The sequence below is a fragment of the Bos taurus genome, chromosome 15, assembly GCF_002263795.3.
Source record: "Bos taurus isolate L1 Dominette 01449 registration number 42190680 breed Hereford chromosome 15, ARS-UCD2.0, whole genome shotgun sequence".
In the NCBI taxonomy this organism is placed as follows: Eukaryota; Metazoa; Chordata; class Mammalia; order Artiodactyla; family Bovidae; genus Bos; species Bos taurus.
This window is the reverse complement of record NC_037342.1, coordinates 28,687,210-28,710,429: the sequence shown is the minus strand read 5'-3', so window position 1 is coordinate 28,710,429 and position 23,220 is coordinate 28,687,210. Positions and strand designations below refer to the sequence as shown.

The 23,220-nt window shown below is 42.3% G+C and overlaps 1 protein-coding gene and 1 non-coding gene across 4 annotated transcripts in view; one reads left to right on the top strand and one right to left on the bottom strand.

Annotated features, from left to right (window-relative positions):
• Window positions 1–23,220, top strand: part of SMIM35 (small integral membrane protein 35) — a 108,241-nt gene that overhangs the window by 66,581 nt on the left and 18,440 nt on the right. For 2 of the 3 annotated variants that reach the window (XM_059875009.1, XM_024975769.2), the window contains exons 1-3: window positions 19,481–20,433; window positions 21,694–21,727; window positions 22,430–22,564. In XM_059875009.1, the coding sequence (XP_059730992.1) occupies window positions 20,058–20,433; window positions 21,694–21,727; window positions 22,430–22,529 (510 nt within the window). In that variant the 5' untranslated portion in view covers window positions 19,481–20,057 and the 3' untranslated portion in view covers window positions 22,530–22,564. Of the gene's footprint in view, window positions 1–19,480; window positions 20,434–21,693; window positions 21,728–22,429; window positions 22,565–23,220 lie in introns of those variants that run through there. The other variant, XM_024975770.2, reaches the window with a different exon arrangement.
• LOC112441673 (small nucleolar RNA SNORA40) lies at window positions 409–535 on the bottom strand. Its single transcript, XR_003029538.1, has one exon. It is a non-coding gene; the product is annotated as a small nucleolar RNA SNORA40 (small nucleolar RNA).

The following is a 23,220-nucleotide window of genomic DNA, read 5'->3' as shown; positions in this document are numbered from 1 at the left end:
GACTCTTGAGAGTCCCTTGGACAATAAGGAGATCAAACCAGTCAATCCTAAAGGAAACCAATCCTAAATATTCATTGGAAGGAGTGATGCTGAAGTTGAAATTCTAATACTTTGGCACCCAATGTTAAGAGCCTACTCACTGGGAAAGACCCTGATGCTGGGAAAGACTGAGGGCAGGAGGAAAAGGGGATGACAGAGGATGAAATGGTTGGATGGCATCACTGACTCAATGGACATGAGTTTGAGCTAACTCTGGGAGATGAAGGACAGGGAAGCCTGGCATACTGAAGTCCATGGGGTCAAAAAGAGACACACACCACTTAGTGACTGAACAACAAAAACTATAGCCCTGGAAGCAATCTTTAAGTTCATCAATACAGCCCTATCATTTGAATCTGTTTTAGTTATCATGTTCCTTCTTACCTGTATCAAAACTCATACTAAACAATGAGTTCTGGGTTGCAAAAGAGGGTTTATTTTTGCACCTGTCTATAAGTCTTTGCTCACAAGCTTAACAAAAACAAACACAAGTGCTATTACTAGGTATTTTTATTATAGAGACTTGCTAACTAGATAACTGAAAAGGCAGATAGGTATCATGGAAGTAGCAATTGCAGGAAGAGCTACTACCGCTAGGACTGGGAAAGCAAAAGAAAGAATCTGAAAGTATTAAGATATGGAGCTTGGAGGAGAACCTCAGACCTCGGGGTCTTTGGCCATCTGGTGCTCATACTTCTCCCAGGTGGTGAAGTGGTAAAGAATCCACCTGCCAATGCAGGAGACACAAGAGACGTGGGTTTGATCCCTGGATTGGGAAGATCCCTTGGAGTAGGAAATGGCAACCTGCTTCAGTATTCTTGCTTGGAAAATTCCATGGACAGAGGAGCCTGGCAGTCTACTGTCCATGGGGTCGCAAAGAGTCAGACATGACTGAGCAATTGAGCACTCATACTTCTGCAGTGGAGCATAGGAAATAATGATACTGGTTTTATGAACTTGGAAAAACTGAAAACCGTACCCAACTACTTGTAGAAAAAAACTTCTGGGGTGAGAAAGAAGCAAAGGGTGTTACTGATAGTACTAGGACATCTGCAGGAAGACGATGGGAAGCAGGCAGAACAGAGCAAGTCCCGTCTTTATCCTTGAGTCCTTCAGTCTCCTTCTATCATCTGCTATTGGCAGAACCTCCCAGCTGGCCAAAAAGAAGTATGGTCTACAGAGTCCCAGCAGCAGCTTTAGAAACCTGAGTATAGACGCTGGGCTTGAAGCTGAGAAACAATAGCTTAATAACTGGAACAAAACTTTAACTCTAATGTGGCTCAGAGGGTAAAGCGTCTGCCTGCAATGCAGGAGACCTGGGTTCGATCCCTGGTCAGGAAGATCCCCTGGAGAAGGAAATGGCAACCCACTCCAGTACTCTTGCCTGGAAAATCCCGTGGACAGAGAAGCTTGGTAGACTACAGTCCATGGGATCGCAAAGAGTCGGACACGACTGAGCGACTTCACTCATTAATAGAACCCGGTGTGTATTATACTTAAACTGCAGATGCCATTCTCTAGACCATCCTGCCTTATTCAGGGAAATTCTCTTGTATTGTATCTTTGAAAATATTTTCTATTTAATTTATTGGATTTTCTACCTCAGCCTGTCAACTTTTTTTTGTTGGATTAGCTTGATCTTCCATAGGTATTAGCTTTTTCTCTAATTTATTTAATATTTTGTATTTTCCTCCCCATTCTCTGTGCTTTTCTCAAGCTTTCCCTCTGTTAGTAATTTAGTTTTTAATGACCTCTATTTTATTACTTTCTATTTCTGTTGGATCTATTATCTCCATAATGGTATTATGTGCTCTTCAATTTGTTTCCTTAATCTTTCTCTTCCTGTAAACTTCCTTTATTTTAATGCATGCTTTAAGCAAGTGGCTCTAGGGAATGAAGTGATTTTGAAGAATTTTCTTGTATTCTCTGAGTAATACTGTGTTCTAGGCAGAGGTCTTTGCCTCTCTTTTGCATATGGTTTTATTTATATACTCATGCTACACTTTGGTTGCTATGCCATTTAGTTATGTGGTTGCTATGCCATTTATATTCTATTTGACATATTGATTGGCCATATTCTTCTGCATTTTGATTCTGTTTTCAAAAAGGGAAATTACTATTTTCACCCCAAACTACATGTTAACTAATTAGTTTTTCTTCTCCTCTCAATTCCCTCCTCTTCCTTCTCTTTCCCCACCTCCTAGTTTTACTTTTTTTGCCCTACTTTGTTCTCAGTCTTCTTTTCCTTTTTCATCATATCCTCTTTTCTTCTTCATTATTCTAAGTAAACTTCATGCCAATTTCTTCTTTACAAACTACAAACCTGAGTTTCCTCGGTTAATATTTTACATAAGGACAAGCTAAGGGTTCTTTGTAAAATCAGTATGTACAGGTTTTTTAAAAAGGGGGTATGGATGGAATTAAGATGATATTTTGGTTGTCTCCAGGAATGCTGAAATTCTATAGAAAATCTCTGGAGGAGATTAACTATCTATCTATCCATCTAGATACAGACATACAAAAAAAGAGACAAATCAATGTTTAAAATAAAGTAACATTATAGCAGAGATCTTGCGCCTCAGGTTCACACAGACATGTCTTGCAAACTTGGATGAAGCAAACAGCAAGGCTGAAGACCCTTGGGCCATTTTTTTCTCCTTCTTCAGTTCAGTTCAGTTGCTCAGTTATGTCCTACTCTTTGCGACCCCATGAATCGCAGCATGCCAGGCTTCCCTGTCCATCACCAACTCGCGGAGTTCACTCAAACTAATGTCCATCGAGTCGGTAATGCCATCCAGCCATCTCATCCTCTGTCGTTCCCTTCTCCTCCTGCCCTCAATCCCTCCCAGCATCAGGGTCTTTTCAAACGAGTCAACTCTTTGCATGAGGTGGCCAAAGTACTGGAGTTTCAGTTTTAGCATCAGTCCTTCCAATGAACACCCAGGACTGATCTCCTTTAGGATGGACTGATTGGATCTCCTTGCAGTCCAAGAGACTCTCAAGAGTCTTCTCCAACACCATAGTTCAAAAGCATCAATTCTTCGGCTCTCAGCTTTCTTCACAGTCCAACTCTCACATCCATACATGACCACTGGAAAAACCATAGCCTTGACTAGATGGACCTTTGTTGGCAAAGTAACATCTCTGCTTTTGAATATGCTATCTAGGTTGGTCATAACTTTCCTTCCAAGGAGTAAGCGTCTTTTAATTTCATGGCTGCAATCACCATCTACAGTGATTTTGGAGACCCCAAAAATAAAGTCTGACACTGTTTCCACTGTTTCCCCATCTATTTCCCATGAAATGATGGGACCAGATGCCATGATCTTCGTTTTTTGAATGTTGAGCTTTAAGCCAACTTTTTCATTCTCCTTTTTCACTTTCATCAAGAGGCTTTTTAGTTCCTCTTCACTTTCTGCCATAAGGGTGATGTCATCTGCATATCTGAGGTTATTGATATTTCTCCCTGCAATCTTGATTCCAGCTTGTGCTTCTTCCAGCCCAGAGTTTCTCATGATGTACTCTGCATAGAAGTTAAATAAGCAGGGTGACAATATACAGCCTTGACAGACTCCTTTTCCTATTTGGAACCAGTCTGTTGTTCCATGTTCAGTTCTAACTCTTGCTTCCTGACCTGCATATAGCTTTCTCAAGAGGCAGGTCAGGTGGTCTGGTATTCCCATCTCTTTCAGAATTTTCCACAGTTTATTGTGATCCACACAGTCAAAGGCTTTGGCATAGTCAATAAAGCAGAAATAGATGTTTTTCTGGAACTCTCTTGCTTTTTCCATGATCCAGAGGATGTTAGCAATTTTATCTCTGGTTCCTCTGCCTTTTCTAAAACCAGCTTGAGCAAATGCAAGTTCATGGTTCACGTATTGCTGAAGCCTGGCTTGGAGAATTTTGAGCATGACTTTACTAGCGTGTGAGATGAGTGCAATTGTGCGGTAGTTTGAGCATTCCTTGGCATTGCCTTTCTTTGGGATTGGAATGAAAACTGACCTTTTCCAGTCCTGTGGCCACTGGTGAGTTTTCCAAATTGCTGGCATATTGAGTGGAGCACTTTCACAGCATCATCTTTCAGGATTTGAAATAGCTCCATTGGAATTCCATCACCTCCACTAGCTTTGTTTGTAGTCATGCTTCCTAAGGCCCACTTGACTTCACATTCCAGGATGTCTGGCTCTAGGTGAGTGATCACACCATCGTGATTATCTTGGTCATGAAGCTCTTTTTTGTACTGTTCTTCTGTGTATTCTTGCCACCTCTTCTTAATATCTTCTGCTTCTGTGAGGTCCATACCATTTCTGCCCTTTATCGAGCCCCTCTTTGCATGAAATATTCTCTTGGTATCTCTAATTTTCTTGAAGAGATCTCTAGTCTTTCCCATTCTGTTGTTTCCCTCTATTTCTTTGCATTGATCACTGAGGAAGGCTTTCTTACCTCTCCTTGCTATTTTTTGGAACTCTGAATTCAGATGCTTATATCTTTCTTAGTCCCAATCCAAATGCTGAAACTTACCAGCTCTGGCATGCAAGGGCAGGAAACTGTCATAATGAGAGTATGTGGGCATGAATGAGAAAAGCATGATGGCTAGACTGGATGCCTACCCCTCCAGATGTCTAGAGAGAGGAAGTAGAATGGAAAGTGTCACAACTATGACTCACTAGTTGGCTAGCGAACTTGGGCCAATCAGCATGGCTCAGGGATGCTAGTAAAGCAGGAGGGGAAAGGGGAGGGAAGGGTTGTCCTCAATGCATCTCTTCTCCTAGAGCCTGATGGTCCTTTGTGGAACCAGGACTCATAAACGATCACAATTGTACTTTTATTTTAACCTTTGACTACATGGCTACTGACTTCTAATTAGATTTGCATCTTAACAGTAACAGTGGAGGTTAAGAGATATGCCCCACCCCCTATCAAATAACGACTAGGAGGAGTACAAACTGGGACTCCCATTTTGAATAATCTCATTTTAAACAAACATCCTCGTGATCTGAAACCGCTTTTGGATATGGATGCATACCTCCCTGCTGTAGATAGTGGAGGTATGAGTCTTCTTGCAAGCTGATGCTAATGGGTGTATTGAGTTAGGGTTAGTTTAAATAATCAGTTAATTCTGTTTAACTACTGATATAAAGAAACTTAATATAAACTATTTCAAAGGTGATATAGTTTTGGAGATGTCATTTGCATTTATTCAGTTTTGAACTAATAACTTAAACTTGGAAGAAGATCTTTTCTGTATAGTTCTTCTGTGTATTCTTGCCACCTCTTCTTAATATCTTCTGCTTCTGTTAGGTCCATGCTGTTTCTGTCCTTTATTGTGCCCATCTTTGCATGAAATGTTCCCATGGTATCTCTGATTTTCTGGAAGAGATCTCTAGTCTTTCCCATTCTATTTTTCTCCTCTATTTCTTTGCATGGATCGCTGAAGCAGGTTTTCTTATCTATTCTTGCTATTCTTTGGAACTCCACATTCAAATGGGTATATCTTTCCTTTTCTCCTTTTCCTTTAGCTTCTCTTCTTTTCTCAGGTATTTGTAAGCCCTCCTCAGACAAACATTTTGCCTTTTTGCATTTCTTTTTCTTGGGGATGGTCTTCATCACTTCCTCCTGTACAATGTCACAAACCTCCATTCATAATTCTTCCACTCTATCAGATCTAATCCCTTGAATCTCTTTGTCACTTCCACTGTATCAGATCAGATCAGATCAGATCAGTCGCTCACTCATTCAGATCTTTGCGACCCCATGAATCGCAGCACGCCAGGCCTCCCTGTCCATCACCAACGCCCAGAGCTCACTCAGACTCACATCCATCGAGTCAGTGATGCCATCCAGCCATCTCATCCTCTGTTATCCCCTTCTCCTCTTGCCCCCAATCCGTCCCAGCATCAGAGTCTTTTCCAATGAGTCAACTCTTTGCATGAGGTGGCCAAAGCACTGGAGTTTCAGCCTTAGCATCATTCCTTCCAAAGAAATCCCAGGGCTGATCTGGGATTGGTTGGATCCCAGATGGATCCAACCAGAATGGACTGGTTGGATCTCCTTGCAGTCCAAGGGACTCTCAGAAGTCTTCTCCAACACCACAGTTCAAAAGCATCAATTCTTCGGCGCTCAGCCTTCTTCACAGTCCAATTCTCACATCCATACATGACCACAGGAAAAACCATAGCCTTGACTAGACGGACCTTTGTTGGCAAAGTAATGTCTCTGCTTTTGAATATGCTATCTAGGTTGGTCACAACTTTCCTTCCAAGGAGTAAGCGTCTTTTAATTTCATGGCTGCAGTCATCATCTGCAGTGATTTTGGAGCCCAGAAAAATAAAGTCTGACACTGTTTCCACTGTTTCCCCATCTATTTGCCATGAAGTGATGGGACTGGATGCCATGATCTTAGTTTTCTGAATGTTGAGCATTAAGCCAACTTTTTCACTCTCTACTTTCTTTTTTTTTAAATTTTATTTTATTTTTAAACTTTACAATATTGTATTAGTTTTGCCAAATATCGAAATGAATCCACCACAGGTATACCCGCATTCCCCATCCTGAACCCTCCTCCCTCCTCCCTCCCCTACCCTCCTTCTGGGTCGTCCCAGTGTACCAGCCCCAAGCATCCAGTACCGTGCATCGAACCTGGACTGGAGACTCATTTCATACATGATATTATACATGTTTCAATGCTATTCTCCCAAAGGCTTTTGAGTTCCTCTTCACTTTCTGCCATAAGGGTGGTGTCATCTGCATATCTGAGGTTATTGATATTTCTCCCGGCAATCTTGATTCCAGCTTGTGTTTCTTCCAGTCCAGCGTTTCTCATGATGTACTCTGCATAGAAGTTAAATAAACAGGGTGACAATATACAACCTTGACGAACTCCTTTTCCTATTTGGAACCAGTCTGTTGTTCCATGTCCAGTTCTAACTGTTCCACTGTATAATCATCCAGAAAAACATCTATTTCTGCTTTATTGGCTATGCCAAAGCCCTTGACTCTGTGGATCACCACAAAACTGTGGGAAATTCTTAAAAGGATGGGAATACCAGACCACCTGATCTGCCTCTTGAGAAATCTGTATGCAGGTCAGGAAGCAACAGTTAGAACTGAACATGGAACAACAGACTGGTTCTAAATAGGGCAAGGAGTCTGTCAAGGCTGTATATTGTCACCCTGCTTATTTAACTTCTATGCAGAGTACATCATGAGAAACTCTGGGCTGGAAGAAGCACAAGCTGGAATCAAGATTGCAGGGAGAAATATCAATAACCTCAGATATGCAGATGACACCTTCCATAAGGCAAAAAGCAAAGAAGAACTAAAGAGCCTCTTGATGAAAGTGAAAGAGGAGAGTAAAAAAGTTGGCTTAAAGCTCAACATTCAGAAAACTAAGATCATGGCATCCAGTCCCATCACTTCATGGCAAATAGATGGGGAAATAGTGAAAACAGTGACAGACTTTATTTTGGGGGGCTCCAAAATCACTGCAGATGGTGACTGCAGCCTTGAAATTAAAAGACACTTACTCCTTGGAAGAAAAATTATGACCAACCTAGACAGCCTATTAAAAAGCAGAGACATTACTTTGCCAACAAAGGTCTGTCTAGTCAAAGCTATGGTTTTTCCAGTAGTATGTATGGATGTGAGAGTTGGACTGTGAAGAAGGCTGAGTGCCGAAGAATTGATGCTTTTGAACTATGGTGTTGGAGAAGACTCTTGAGAGTCCCTTGGACTGCAAGGAGATCCAACCAGTCCATCCTAAAGGAAACCAGTCCTGAATATTCATTAGAAGGACTGATGCTGAAGCCGAAACTCCAATACTTTGGCTACCTGATGCAAAGAACTGACTCATTTGAAAAGACCCTGATGCTGGGAAAGATTGAAGGCAAGAGAAGGGGACGACAGATGATGAGATGGTTGGATGGCAGCACCAACTCAATGGCCATGAGTTTGAGTAAACTCTGGAAGATGGTGATGGACAGGAAGGCCTAGCATGCTGCAGTCCATGGGGTCAAAAAGAGTTGGACATGACTGAGCTACTTCACTTTCACTTTTCGCTTTCATGCATTGGAGAAGGAAATGACAACCCACTCCAGTGTTCTTGCCTGGAGAATCCCAGGGATGGGGGAGCCTGGTGGGCTGCCGTCTATGGGGTCACACAGAGTCGGACACGACTAAAGTGACTTAGCAGCAGCAGCAGCAGCAGCAGAGTGACTGAACTGAACTGTATAGTCATAAGGGATTTGATTTAGGTCATACCTGAGTGGTCTAGTGGTTTTCCCTGCTTTTTGTTCAATTTAAGTATGAATTTGGCAATAAGGAGTTCATGATCTGAGTCACAGTCAGCTCCTGGTCTTGTTTTTGCTGACTGTATAGAGCTTCCCCATCTTTGGCTACAAAGAATACAATCAATCTGATTTTGGTATTGACCATCTGGTGACGTCCATGTGTAGAGTCTTCTCCTGTGTTGTTGGAAGAGGGTGTTTGCTATGACCAGTGCATTCTCTTGGCAAAACTGCATTAGCCTTTGCCCTGCTTCATTTTGTACTCCAAGGCCAAATTTGCCTGTTACTCCAAGCATCTCTTGACTTCCTACTTTTGGATTCCAGTCCCCCATAATGAAAAGGACATCTTTTTTGGGTGTTAGTTCTAGAAGGTCTTGTAGACCTTCATAGAACCATTCAACTTCAACTTTTTCAGCGTTACTGCTCAGGGCACAGACTTGGATTACTGTGATATTGAATAGTTTGCCTTGGAAATGAACAGAGATCATTCTGTCATTTTTGAGATTGCATCCAAGTACTGAATTTTGGACTCTATTATGGACTATAATGGCTACTCCATTTCTTCTAAGGGATTTTTGCCCGCAGTAGTAGATATTATGGTCATTGAGTTAAATTCACCCATTCCAGTCCATTTTAGTTCACTGATTCCTAAAATGTCGATGTTCACTCTTGCCATCTCCTGTTTGACCACTTTCAATTTGCCTTGATTCATGGGCCTATCATTCCAGGTTCCTATCCAATATTGCTCTTTACAGCATTGGACTTTATTTCCGTCACCAGTCACATACACAACTGGATGTTGTTTTTGCTTTAGCTCTGTCTCTTCATTCTTTCTGAAGTTATTTCTCCATTGATCCCCAGTAGCATATTGGGCACCTACTGATCTGGGAAGGGCTTCCCTGGTGGCTCAAAGGTTAAAGCATCTGCCTGGAATGTGGGAGACTGGGGTTCGGTCCCTGGGTCAGGAAGATCCCCTGGAGAAGGAAAATGGCAATGCACTCCAATACTCTTGCGTGGAGAATCCCATGGAGGGAGGAGCCTGGTAGGCTAGAGTCCATGGGGTTGCAAAGAGTTGGACATGACTGAGCAACTTCACTTCTTCTTCACTGACCTGGGAAGTTCATCTTTCAGTGTCCTATCTTTTCACTTTTTCATACTGTTCATGGGCTTCTCAAGGCAAGAATACTGAAGTGTTTGCCATTCCCTTCTCCAGTGGACCACGTTTTGTCAGAACTCTCCACCATGACCCGTCCGTCTTGGGTGGCCCTACACAGCATGGCTCATAGTTTCATTGAGTTAGACAAGGCTGTGGTCCATGGGATCAGATTGGTTAGTTTCCTGGGGTTGTGGTTTTCATTCTGTCTGCCTTCTGATGGGGGAGAAGGCAATGGCACCCCACTCCAATACTCTTGCCTGGAAAATCCCATGGACGGAGGAGCCTGATGGGCTGCAGTCCATGGGGTCGAGAAGAGTCGGACACGACTGAGCTACTTCACTTTCACTTTCAAGCATTGGAGAAGGAAATGGCAACCCACTCCAGTGTTCTTGCCTGGAGAATCCTAGGGGTGGGGGAGCCTGGTGGCTGCCATCTATGGGGTCTCACAGAGTTGGACACAACTGAAACGACTTAGCAGCAGCAGCAGCCCCCTGATGGAAAAGAATAAGAGGCTTATGGAAGCTTCCTGATGGGAGAGACTGACTGAGGGGGGAAACTGGGTCTTGTTCTGAAGGACGGGGCCATGCTCAGTAAATCTTTAATCCAATTTTCTGTTGCTGGCCTGTGTTCCCTCCCTATTGTTTGACCTGAGGCTGAACTATGGTGGAGGTAATGAAGATAATGGTCACCTCCTTCAAAAGGTCCCATGCACGCACTGCTACACTCAGTGCCACTAACCCTGCATCAGGCCACCACGGACCCACGCCTCTACCGGAGACTCCTGGACACTCACGGGCAAGTCTGGGTCAGTCTCTTGTGAGGTCACTGCTCCTTTCTCTTGGATCCTGGTGTGCATAAGCTTTTGTTTGTGCCCTCCAAGGGTCTGTTTCCTCAGTCCTGTGTAAGTTCTGGTGGCTCTATAGTGGGGTTAATGACGACTTCCTCCAGGAGGTCTTATGCCATCCCAGGCCTATTGCACCCGGAGCCCCTGCCCCTGCGGCAGTCCACTGCTGATCTGTACCTCTGCAGGAGACTCTTAGACACAGCACAGTTTAGGCTTTAGCATAGTTTAGGCTTTCCTTAATATAATGAAAAAGAAAATTGATTATGATATCAACCATGGGTACCATAACTCCTTTTAGGGAAGAAAGTGTATCATTTGAATAAATAATTTGAAGGGCTTTTCAAGCTTGGAAAATTTTTGGTCATATCTCTTCAAATATTTTTTCAGTTCTCCTTTTTGCCTTTGAGGACTCTAATTACACATGCATGAGGTTGCTCAAAGTTGTCCTACATCTCACTGGTGCTGTTTTCATTTGTTTTATTCTTTTTATACCCGTTCTTCATTTTTCCTAGTTTCTGTTGCTATGTCTTCAAGTGCATTGTTTTTTCCTTTCTAATAACTGATCTGCTGTTAATCACATTTCATATTTGCATACCAAATATCTTTGGTATTTTAATATCTTGAATGACTCTGCCTATATTTTGAACAAGTGAAATATAGTTATAATGTCTTTGTTTGCCAATTCTAACATTCCTGTCGGTTCTGAGTGGGTTTCAACTGATTACTTACCTTCTTCATTATGAGTCAGGTTTCTCTGCTCCTCTGTAAGTCTGGTAATCTTTGATTGGGTTCCAGACATTGTACATTTTACCCTGCTGAATGCAGATAGTTTTGTTTTTCTATAAATATTCTGGGAAGCAGTTAAGTTTCTTGGAAGAAATTTGGTCCCTTCTGGTCTTCCTGTGGTGACGTGTTAGGTGAGTCCAGAACAGTATGGGGCTAATTATTTCCCGTTACTGAGGTAAGACCGTCCTGAGTTCTCTAGTCAATGCCCTGTGAATTATGAGTTTTGCCAGTCTAGGTTATGGGAACAGACACAGCTGTTAATATCAGCCCCATTTGAATGCTGAATACTGTTCCTGCTATTCTTCTTCGATGACTCTCTCTCCAGCTTCAGGTAGTTTGTTCACACACATGATTGATCCATGCCTTAGTGAATACTTTAGGGGGATCCTGTGCACATCCCTGGGTTCTCTTTTTGTGTAGCTCTTACCTTCATCCTGTGAACTCCACTGTCTTGATCTTTCTAGATTGTCTCTTCCATCCACAATTTTTGATATGTTGTGTTTTCACTCCTATTTAGTTCTAAGTATTTTCGGTCTTTTCTTGTGATATCTACTTTTACCCATGAGCTATGTAGATGTGTGTTGTTTAATTTCCAAATATTGAGGAATTTTCCAGGTTTTATTTTAGACTTTCATCTCCATACAATTCTATGGTCTGTGAATATACTCCATATGATTTTAATCTTTTAGAATTTATTTAAACTGTTTTATAGTTTAGTAAATGATCCATTTTGATGAATGTTTCATGTATTACTTGAAAAAAATGTATTCTAACAGATTTTGGATGGCGTGTTCTATAAATGTCTACTGGATCAAGTTGGCTGGTAGTGTTGTTTGTGTCTTCAATACACTTACTGATTTCATGTTCCATTAATTACTGAGAGAGAAGAGTTAGGTTCTTTAATGACAATTAAGGATTTGTCTAGTTTTTCTTTTAGTTGTCCATTTTTTCCTCTTGTATTTTAAAACTGTATAATAGAGATGCATGTGCATTTAAGGCTCCATTTTGATGAATCAGTCTTTGTATCATTATGAAATGTCTTCTTTTATCCTTCTTCAGCTTTCTTTTGAGTATTTTTTGTATGATATATCTTTATCATTTACTTTAAACTTATATGTGGCTGTGATCAGTTAAAGATTCATATTATAAGCCTTCAGTTCAGTTCAGTTCTGTAGCTCAGTCGTGTCCAACTCTTTGCAATCCCATGAATAGCAGCACGCCAGGCCTCCCTGTCCATCACCAACTCCCAGAGTTCACTCAAACTCACGTCCATCGAGTCGGTGATGCCATCCAGCCATCTCATCTTCTGTTGTCCCCTTCTCCTCCTGCCCCCAATCCGTCCCAGCATCAGGGTCTTTTCCAATGAGTCAGCTCTTCACATGAGGTGGCCAAAGTATTAGAGTTTCAGCTTTAGCATCATTCCTTCCAATGAACATCCAGGACTGATCTCCTTTAGAATGGACTGGTTGGATCTCCTTGCAGTCCAAGGGACTCTCAAGAGTCTTCTCCAACACCACCGTTCAAAAGCATCAATTCTTCGGCGCTCAGCCTTCTTCACAGTCCAACTCTCACATCCATACATGACCACTGGAAAAACCATAGCCTTGACTAGACGGACCTTTGTTGGCAAAGTAATGTCTCTGCTTTTGAATATGCTATCTAGGTTGGTCATAACTTTCCTTCCAAGGAGTAAGCGTCTTTTAATTTCATGGGATTCAAACTCACGCCTCCAGGGGAAACTGCAACCTGAACGCAGCGCCTTAGACTGCTCAGCCATCCTGACTTCCTATTATAAGCCTTAGGACAACCAATAAAAAATAAATGAAAGTGGTATAGCAAATAAATGACTTGATGGAAAAATTGACAAATAATTAAAAATTATAAAAATAAGTCCAAAAAAAATAAGTCAAAATTTTGGAGATGGAAAGTACAAACTGAAATTAGGAACACAAAGGATGGTTTAATAACAAGTTAGATGCAGCTTAAGAGAGAATTGAAAGCTTCCCTGGTGGCTCAGACGGTAAAGCGTCTGCCTGCAATGCGGGAGATCCAGGTTCGATTCCTGGGTCGGGAAGATCCCCTGGAGAAGGAAATGGCAATCCACTCCAGCACTCTTGCCTGGAAAATCCCATGGACGGAGGAGCCTGGTAGGCTACAGTCCATGGGGTCACAAAGAGTTGGACACGACTGAGAGACTTCACTTTCACTTTCTTTCACTTAAGAGAGAATTAGTCAAGTACAAAATAGGTGAGAAAAAATATCCAAGACTGAAGCACAGTATGAAAAATGCAAAAACAACTTTATCATTAACATTAAACTCAAACTAAATTTTCAATAACATTCACAATGATCTCAGGCATTTTACCTTATACAAAATGAACTTCTAAAAGCTTTACTTTGACCTCATGAATTAGATGGAAATATTGAGCCATTTTTGAAATTAATTTAATTTTAATTAATTTAAATTAAATTAATTTCTTATAGAATATCAGCCATAATGTTATAACCAACATCTATCAAAATAAACAGTAAAAAGACAAAGACCTTATTCCATATATTTAGAAACTAAAAAGGCACTGCCAAAGAATTCCTGGATTAAAGAGAAAAATTCCACTTGAAATGACAGAACATCTGGATCAGACATAGGTAAAAATATTACGTATCAAATATAACAGTATGAAGCTGAAGTGGTACTTAGAAATAAATTTAGAGCATTTAATGTTGTTGTTGTTCAGTCGCTCAGTCATGTCCAGCTCTTTGTGACCCCATGAACTAGCATGCCAAGCTTCCCTGTCCTTCACAATCTCCCCGAGTTTCCTCAAACTCATGTTCATTGAATCAGTGGTGCTATCCAACCAGCTCATCCTCTGTCATCTCCTTCTCCTCCTGCCTTCAGGCTTTCTGAGCATCCGGGTCTTTTCAATGAGTCGGCTCTTCACATCAGGTGGCCAAAGTTGGAGCTTCAGCTTCAGCATCAGTCTTTCCAGTGAACATTCAGGGTTTGATCTCCTTGCAGTCCAAGGGACTCTCAAGAGTCTTCTCCAGCAGCACAGTTCAAAAGCATCAATTCTTGGTGCTTTGTCTTCTTTATGGTCTTTATTACTCCTTTGGCAGGACCCAAGACTCTCTTTGGGTCCCCCCCGTACTGTGAGTTGGAAACTCACCCCATGCCATAAGCTCAACAATCATGGATCGCACTTCATTTCATTTCCTTCTTTCAGACAGCACTATCATGCACTGCACTACCATTCTCTGCTGTTTTATGTATTTCTTTGGGTTTCTAGTTATTTAAGATGAGAGAGCAAATCTGGCCTCCTTTATTCCATGGCAGCTGAAAGTAGAAGTAATCTGCATTTTTATAAAGTTTGAAAACATGCAAAACAATGCCACATATATATCCCCCCTTTCTATACATAAATAAATATGTATTCATATAGACATAGTTTGGGGGAAATGAGCTAATAGTATAAAAACCATGCATAGGGAAGCTGAACACCAAATTTGGGAGAAAAGTTACTTAGAGGGAGAGATAGCAGAAAACTACCCTGAAATTGAGATAATGAGCAAGAATGGTAAAATTTTAGAGTTCTTTGAAGATTAGTAGTAGGCACAGGGATATTCACCATGTTTTTCTATATACTTCTTGTGTGCATGAAATATTTTATAATAAAAATTTAAAGGTATGCAAAAGGGAGAATAAGTAAAGAGTATTAGTTAAAGGAGTATTCTGGAAAGATAAAGAGGTAAAATAGGATAGTAATTAAATGTGTCTATAAGCCACATCTAAGCCAGATGGCACTGTTGGGCGTGGGGACCAAGTGGTAGCAAACAGAAATAATACATCTTCTTCTCTCACCAGCCAGGTCTCGGCAGGCTGTGATTTACCTCTTGGTGCTTTCCTATGAGTACTTTCTACTCCTGGGCAGAATTCTTTGATCAGTTGTGTCCAACTCTTTGTGACCCCATGGACTGTATCACGCCAGGCTTCCCTGTCCATCACCAACTCCTGGAGCCTACTCAAACTCATCTTCATCGTCTTAGTGATGCCATCTAACCATCTCATCCTCTGTTTTCTCCTTCTCCTCCTGCCTTCAATCTTTCCCAGCATCAGGGTCTTTTTCCAATGAGCCAGTTCTTCGCATCAGGTGGCCAAATATTGGAGTTTCAGCTATAACATCAGTCCTTCCAATGGTTATTCAGGACTGATTTCCTTTAGGATAGACTTGTTGGATCTCCTTGCAGTTCTCGAGACTCTCAAGAGTCTTCTCTAACACCACACTTCAAAAGCATCAATTCTTTGGCGCTCAGCTTTCTTTGTAGTCCAACTCTCACATCCATATATGACTACTGGAAAAACCATAGCTTTGACTTTGTTGGCAAAGTAATGTCTCTGCTTTTTAATATGCTGTCTAGGTTGGTCATAGCTTTTCTTCCAAGGAGCAAGTGTCTTTTAATTTCATGGCTGCAGTCACCATCTGCAGTGATTTTGGAGCCCAAAAATATAAAGTCTGTCACTGTTTCCACTGTTTCCCCATCTATTTGCCATGAAGTAATGGGACCAGATGCCATGATCTTAGTTTTCTGAATGTTGAGTTTTAAGCCAACTTTTTCACTCTCCTCTTTCACTTTCATCAAGAGGCTCTTTAGCTCTTCACTTTCTGCCATAAGTGTGGTATCATCTGTGTATCTGAGGTTATTGATATTTCTCTTTGATGGAACCCTTCATAACCCCAGCTTCCATAAACACCACAATGTTACCACCATGTCTTGTTGAGTTATCTGTTGACCTGCCTCTGGACTTGAGCTCTTGGGTCACTGTTGTGCTCTCTCTTAACCACATAGATGATCTATGTCTGACTTTGGCCTCTCAGTATCTTGGCGCTACTTCTCTTCAATGATCATCTCTTGCTTGGATCTTTGCAATAGCCTTCTGACTTGTTTCCCTTCATCATTATTCCCTGCTGCATCTACCCTTAATATGGTAGCTGATGGAGTGGTCCTCTGAAAACCTCGGAGCATGTCACTTCTCTGCTCAAAATTCTCTGTCTTGCTCAGAGGAAAAACCAAATTCCCCTATTGCCTTCAAAGAACTGCAGTGATCTGGCTCCTTCCACCCCATCTCTCACTGCTCTCCCCCACTCCCTGTCCCTACTCATCACTCGGGGCTCCCTGATGCGTCTAGCACCTGCTTGGTGTGCTCCTGCCTCAACTGTACCTGCTGCTCCCTCTTAGAAACTTTTTACCTGATTATCTACCTGGCTTGTTCTTTCTCTCACCAAAAGTGTGGTTTTCTCAATTGTCACATTTTACAGGTCTTTCCAATCCCTTTATTTAAAGCTACTCTCATTTTCATGATGCATTCCATTTCTTCCTCTGCTTATCTCTTTCTCCCTGGTATGTGTGGTCCTCCAATATACTATAAAATTTATTTCTTAATTTTTTTTATTGTCTGTCTCCCTCCACTGGAATATAATCTTCATGAAAACAGGGATTTTTGTGTTTTATTTACTGCTGTAATACAAGCACCTAGACAAGTGCCTGGCAAGGAGATTGCCAACAGTGGCTTTGAGGATCTGTTTCCTCCTTTACTCAGAGACTTAAGGAGTGAGGGAGAGGGGTATAGCCCCTTGTACCAGCTGTTCACCTGGCACACTTGTGACAGCAATCCCTTAGACTGGGCTTTGAGCATCAGCTAGGCAGAGTGCTGCAGAGGTGTTCCTAGGTCCCAGGTGTTTAGCTCCTTCAGGTCTGGAGAGCCCCTCTCTGACTTTCCTGCCTCTTGTAGGGACCCAGAAATCATTTGATTGCTTCCATGCATGAATGCAAAAGAAGGAGGTGGCAGAGGATGAGATGGTTAGATAGCATCACTGACTCAGTAGACATGAATTTGAGAAAACTCTGAGAGATAATGGAGGACAGAGAAGCCTGATTGCTGCAGTCCATGGGGTTGCAAAGAGTCGGACACAAGTGAGCGACTGAACAACAGTAACAAAAGCATAAGAAGGCACCGTAACTCTCCAAGGCTGTCCAAGGCTCCATCTGCCCAGGAGCTTGCTGGCACTCTCCTTACTGGGCTCTTTCTGTCTTTCTGGGACTCAGCCCAGCTCTCAGATCCCACAACTCTATCTAAGAATTCTGTTGCCTTTCTGGGCTCCACTTCAGATCAGGGAATAAGGACTTTCTCTATGTAGAGTCCACCGATATCTTTTCAATGTTCCCCACCCCCACCCCCCATCTCTCACCGTACTTCACCTTCTCTCTTCTCCTCCCCCAAGCTGGAAATTTTTCCATAGTATAACAAGAACGCTAATCTTGCTTCTGTTCATCTCTCATCTGTATTGTGAATCCATTTTTCTAAGGGCCTGGGCTTTTGGAATCTAAAAATAGGAGGAGAGACATTATCTCTCTGCATTTGGGTGTCAAACTCTCAGAGGATAACTTGGCTGCTGTAACAGAAGAAGGGTCAGGAGCATGGGAGAGGGAAAGAGAGAGAGAAAGGCTTGGGTGGGGGAAATTGTGAAATATTTATAGAAGATGTGGTATATATACACAGTGGAATATTACTCAGCCATTAAAAGAATGAAATAAGGCTATTCGCAGCCACATGGATGGACCTAGAGAGTTTCATACTGAGTGAAGTAAGTCAGAGAAGGAGAAATATTATATATATTATATATATAATTATATAATATTATATATAATATATTATATATAATCATATATATTTATTATATAATTTTATATATATTTTATTTATATTTATATTTATTTATATAAATATTTATATAAATTTTATATATTATATATTTTATATATATTATATTTTATAAATTTTTATATATTATATATTTTATAAATTTTTATAAAATATATTATATATTTTATATATATTTTTTATAAAATTTATAAAATATATAAAATATATTATATATTTTATAAATTTTTATATATTATATATTTTATAAATTATATAAATATAAATATTTATATAAATATTTATATTATTTATATAAATTATATATAATTTTATATATATTGTATAATTTATTATATATATAATTATATAATATTATATATATAATATATATAATAATATATATTATATATATTATATAATATTATATTATATAATATATTATATGTGGAATCTAAAAATAAATGACCTTACTTACAAAACAGAAAGAGACTCACAGACTTAGAAAATGAATTTATGGTTGCCGGGCGAGGGTGAAGGGATAGTTAAGGACTTTGGGAAGATCATGTACACACTGCTGTATTTAAAATGGATAACCAACAGAAACCTATCATATAGCACATGGAACTCTGCTCAATGTTATGTGCCAGCCTTGATGGGAAGGGTGTTTGGGGGAGAATGAATACATTATATGCATGGCTGAGTCCCTTCACTGCTCACCTGAAACTATCACAACATTGTTAATTGGTTGTACCTCAATACAAAATGTTTTGGCATTAAAAAAATAAAAATAAAATTTAGAAAAAAAGAAAACAGTCTCATCACTTGATGATAGTAATGACAACAATGATAATGATGGTGGCGCTAGTGGTAAAGAATCGCCTGCCAATGCAGAAGACATAAGAGACATGAGTTTGATCCCTGTGTCAGAAAGATCCCCTGGAAAAGGATTTGGCAACCCACTCCAGTATTCTTGCCTGGAAAATTCCTTGGACAGAGAAGTCTGGTGGGCTACAGTCCAGGGGGTCACAAAGAGTCAGACACGACTGAGCACACCCTGCTGCTGCTAAGTCGATTTAATCGTGTCCGACTCTGTGCAACCCCATAGACGGCAGCCCACCAGGCTCCTCCGTCCATGGGCTTTTCCAGGCAAGAGTACTGGAGTGGGGTGCCACTGCCTTCTCCGCTGAGCATACACACAACATTAATTGAGCACTTCCTGTATGTCAGGTCTGCTCCCAAGTGCTCTGTATACAGCATCTCCATTAATCACCACCACAACTCCATGTGTATTTATTATTATAGTAATTTTTCATAAGAGCAAATTGAAGTCTAGTGAGGGAGAGGGATTTACTCAGGTCCCACATTTTACAAATGATGGGTGTGGGCTTCAGACACAAACCTGGTGTACACCAAAGGCTGTACCTCCTGGCCTCATGGAACTCCTCTAGAGCCTGAGGATACCAGGCCCTGTAGATGGGAAATTACTCCATTTTTCCACACTCCCGGCCCCTCACCCAGCAAGAGTGGGCCGTCCCTCCTCTTCCTGCCGTGCCCTGGGAAGGGCTGAATCATCCCCGTTTGTCCCCATGGTCAGCCTCTCCCTGCAAATTGGGCTTCCTACTTTGCTTCTGCTTCAGTAGGTTTCCAATCTCTCTCTCTTCTTCCTTCTCTTTGTCTCTTTTTCTCAGTGTGGCTTAACAAATAAAATATAAATTTAGCTGAGAGCTTATACCACAAAAAGGGAAGAAGTGATGAGTATAAGCAGCTAACAGAACCCAGGGGGTTAACACCCTGCTACCACACATGAAGGTCTTGTGGGGAGAGGACTGAGGATCTGTGTGTCTTTGCTCTTGGGGGTATTCAGACTGCCTTTGCTGCTTCCTGAAGAGATGTCCTGGGCTCCTCCCCAAAGAGCAGCGTCTTTATCAACAAGTAGAAAGCTGCAGCTTCTGGAAGGTGGCCCAACTCCAAATTATTTCTACTGTCAGAGGACTGCTACTTTGGAACAACAAGCTAACTCTTAAAAAAAAAAAAAAATCAAATATCAGCCATTGACATCTTAGTATAGCTGAGGTTAACCAGCTAGCCCAGATCCAGAGTCTTTTATTTTATTTTTTTTTAAAGATACAAGCACCTCAATGTGCAAAGCAGCACTGTTTTTTTTTTTTTTTTCCTTTTTTGAAGATTTTTTGGATGTAGACCATTTGCACAGTCTTTGTTGAAATTGTTAGAATATTGCTTCATTTGTTTATGTTCTTGTTTTCTGGCCATGAGGCACATGGGAATCTTAGCTCCCTAACCAGGGATCGAACCCGCACCCCTGCATTGGAAGGCAATGTCCTAACCACTGGACCACCAGGGAAGTTCCCAAGATCCAGATTCTTAGGGGACAGTCATTTTGATGGCAGTGAGGTGGGAGGAGAGGAAACTTGGAACAGGGTGCAATCAGTTGAGTCCGGGGCTGCGAGAGGGCTCTGGGCAGCTGGGCAAAGGCTGTGTGTCTCTGCAGGTGACGCCTCCATCAGCACCTTGGGCCTGATCCTCTGCGTGGGGCTGTCGCTGCTGCTCGTGTCCATCCTGGGCTACAGCCTGGCCAAGTGGTACCAGCGGGGGTACTGCTGGGAGGGTGAGTGAGCGCGGACCTTGTCACCCCAGCCCAGCCCAGCCCCTCCTCTTCCATGGTAGTCGGCCAGGCCAGATGGGGCAGCAAACTCTTTAGAATGGTGTCATGCAAAAATATTTCCTGCGGTGGCAGCAGTGGTCGAAGACTTGGGTGGGGTGGCTGAGCCCTTGGGGTGGCTGAACCCTTGAGTTGGCGGGGGTAGGGTTCTGGGGCCTTTATTGAATGGGGGGTTTTTCCCACACCCAGCAAGCAGTCGGCTTCCTCCTCCCTCAGAACTCACAGGAGTCCACTCCCAGGCCTGTGTGGGCCCCAAGGCCAAGGGTGATGGGCTAGACTGCCTAAGCTCCAGATGTCTTTTCTACCCCTGGCTCCTTGTCCTCTCTTCTCCTGCCTGTTTGTCTCGGGGCCTTCTCCTGAGCTTGCTGATGCTTCAGTCCCACTGGGCATCTCCTGGAATTTGCTGGGGGTGGCCCCAACTCTGATTCACATCTTAATTTCCCATAGAACCCAGGAGATCTGGGAGGGTGTACTAGAGTCCTGGGGGCTTACCAGGTGGTGCTAGTGGTAAAGAACCTACCTGCCAGTGCAGGAGACATAAGAGACGTGGGTTCCATCCCTGGATTGGGAAGATCCCTGGAGGAGGGCATGGTGACCAACTCCAGCATTTTTGCCTGGAGAATCCTGTGGACAGAGGAGCCTGGTGGGCTACAGTCCATAGGGTCGAAAAGAGTTGGACACGAAGTCACTTAGCATGCACTAGAAGCAGAGAACATTTCCTAGACCTGCAGTTAAATTCAACAGCTTCCACGGATGTTTGTTGAGCACCTACTATGTGCCAACGTACTTGTGCCTAATATGATTTAAAAAAAAATTCCATGTGAAGATGAAATTTTTAGTCTCTGTGTTTTTTTTTTTTTTTTTAAACAAAGATATGAGGCTAGAGTCACAGAGTTGGAAAGTGGTGGAGTCTGGATTCCAGCCTCCTTCCCAGAATCATTAGTGCCCTTAATGGAGAGATCCCCAGTGGCAGGATCTATCCTCAAAGAGCTGGTGTTTCTGTCTAGAAAGAAGGGAATGTACCCAAGAGTTTGGAGCAGGAAGAAGACACTGAAGGAGCCTGGGAACCTCCCATGACATCCTGAGGCCCAGCCTAGCCATCCACACCTCCCAGACAGGCATGAGGGTGGAACATATGCTCCCAGAAGAGTGGTGGGTCACTCTCCCTGGAGGTACCAACCCTTTCTTTTCTTATTGTCTTTCTAGGGCCTAATTTTGTCTTCAACTTGTACCAAATCCGGTGAGTAGATTCAGGACAGATCGGAGTGGGATGGGTGGGGGAAGGCTATGTATGCTTGAGAAAGAATCAAAGATGGAGCTCAAACTTATTACTTCCCTTCCCTGTCTCCTCCCCATGGAGGAGCAAGCAAGAGAAAAGGGTGGAGCAGGGTCCATGTAGAAAGTTCCATGAAAGAAAACTTTAACACAGACAGGACATGGAAGATCCTAATGACAGTGATCTACTTACATTCACCCCTGGGTGGGCATCATCTGTTCATCCATCCATTCATATATTCACTCACCCATCATTTATTCAGTAAAGATTCTATTGCAGTAAGTATTGTGGCCTTAGTTTCTAAGGGTACAAAGATAACTTGGCATAGTATCTGTCTTTAAGCTGCCCGTGGTGGACACATGCCTGGTTACAGATATAATCTCAGACATAACATGCTGTCCAAAGAGAGGAGCAAATGAAGACAACTGGGGATTCAAGGAGTGTCCTGAGTTATTGCAAGAAGATTCAGAAAGTCCTCCTGTGATAAGTCGTTTCATCTGGTCTCTGCCACACAGCAGGCCTGCTTCTCATCTGGCCCAAGGGTTGGGTAACTCTCATTCCAGAAAATAAGTCAGTGAGTCACTGCTGGAAGTTTTTCCCATGCTCTGGTCCCAGAGAGAGGCCAGGTTCTCAGCCCCAGTAACTTGATTGGATGGTCTCTCTCAGGAACCTGAAGGATCTGGAGATGGGTCCTCCCTTCACCATCAGTGGCCACATTAGCAGTTCAGATGGAGGCTACATGAAGTTCTCAGACAGGCTGGTCTGATGAGGGGAGTGTCAACTTTCTGGAGCCCCAGAGAGGTGAGTGGAACATTGGTGAGCTCCTGAGTGAACCTGATGTCCCAGTGTGGTCCTCAGGTGGTTCAGGCACCCAAGCCTAGCACCAAAGATGGCTTGGAACCCACAGATAATGTGGTTCATCCTCCGGGGAGTGAGTGCTGTAGGAGATGATCTTGAGAGCAAAGACCTGGGATCATGCTGTCCCTGCCTCTTGCTCCACTGGGTCGCTCCTTTTACTCCTGTCCACCTGATCCATGCCTTTCTTTCCTTTCTAATCAGATGGAAGTTTTTAGAATGGAGCTTTCTATCTCAACCCTTTGCTCTGAGATGAAGGCTCCAGATGGCCACCCTCTCCAAGAAGCATCACTGTAGAACTTCTGAACTTGTTGAACTTTCTAAGCCCAGGAGCCGTTCTTGCTTCCTGGCTGGTGAACCCCATGATCACACCTTTCCTTGCCTGCCTTTAAGCCCATCCCTCTTTGCATCACAGTTGCTTTCTCCCATCTAAACACTTTTCCCTTCCAGCAGTCCCTCATGGACCCTCAGTTTGATTTCTCTCCCATCTCCACATAGGACCCCACACTCAGCTCCTCTATATGTTTCTCCCTCTGCCCATATGTGATGGTTCAGAGCAGCAGTCCCCAATCTTTTTGACATCAGGAACCAGTTTTGTGGAA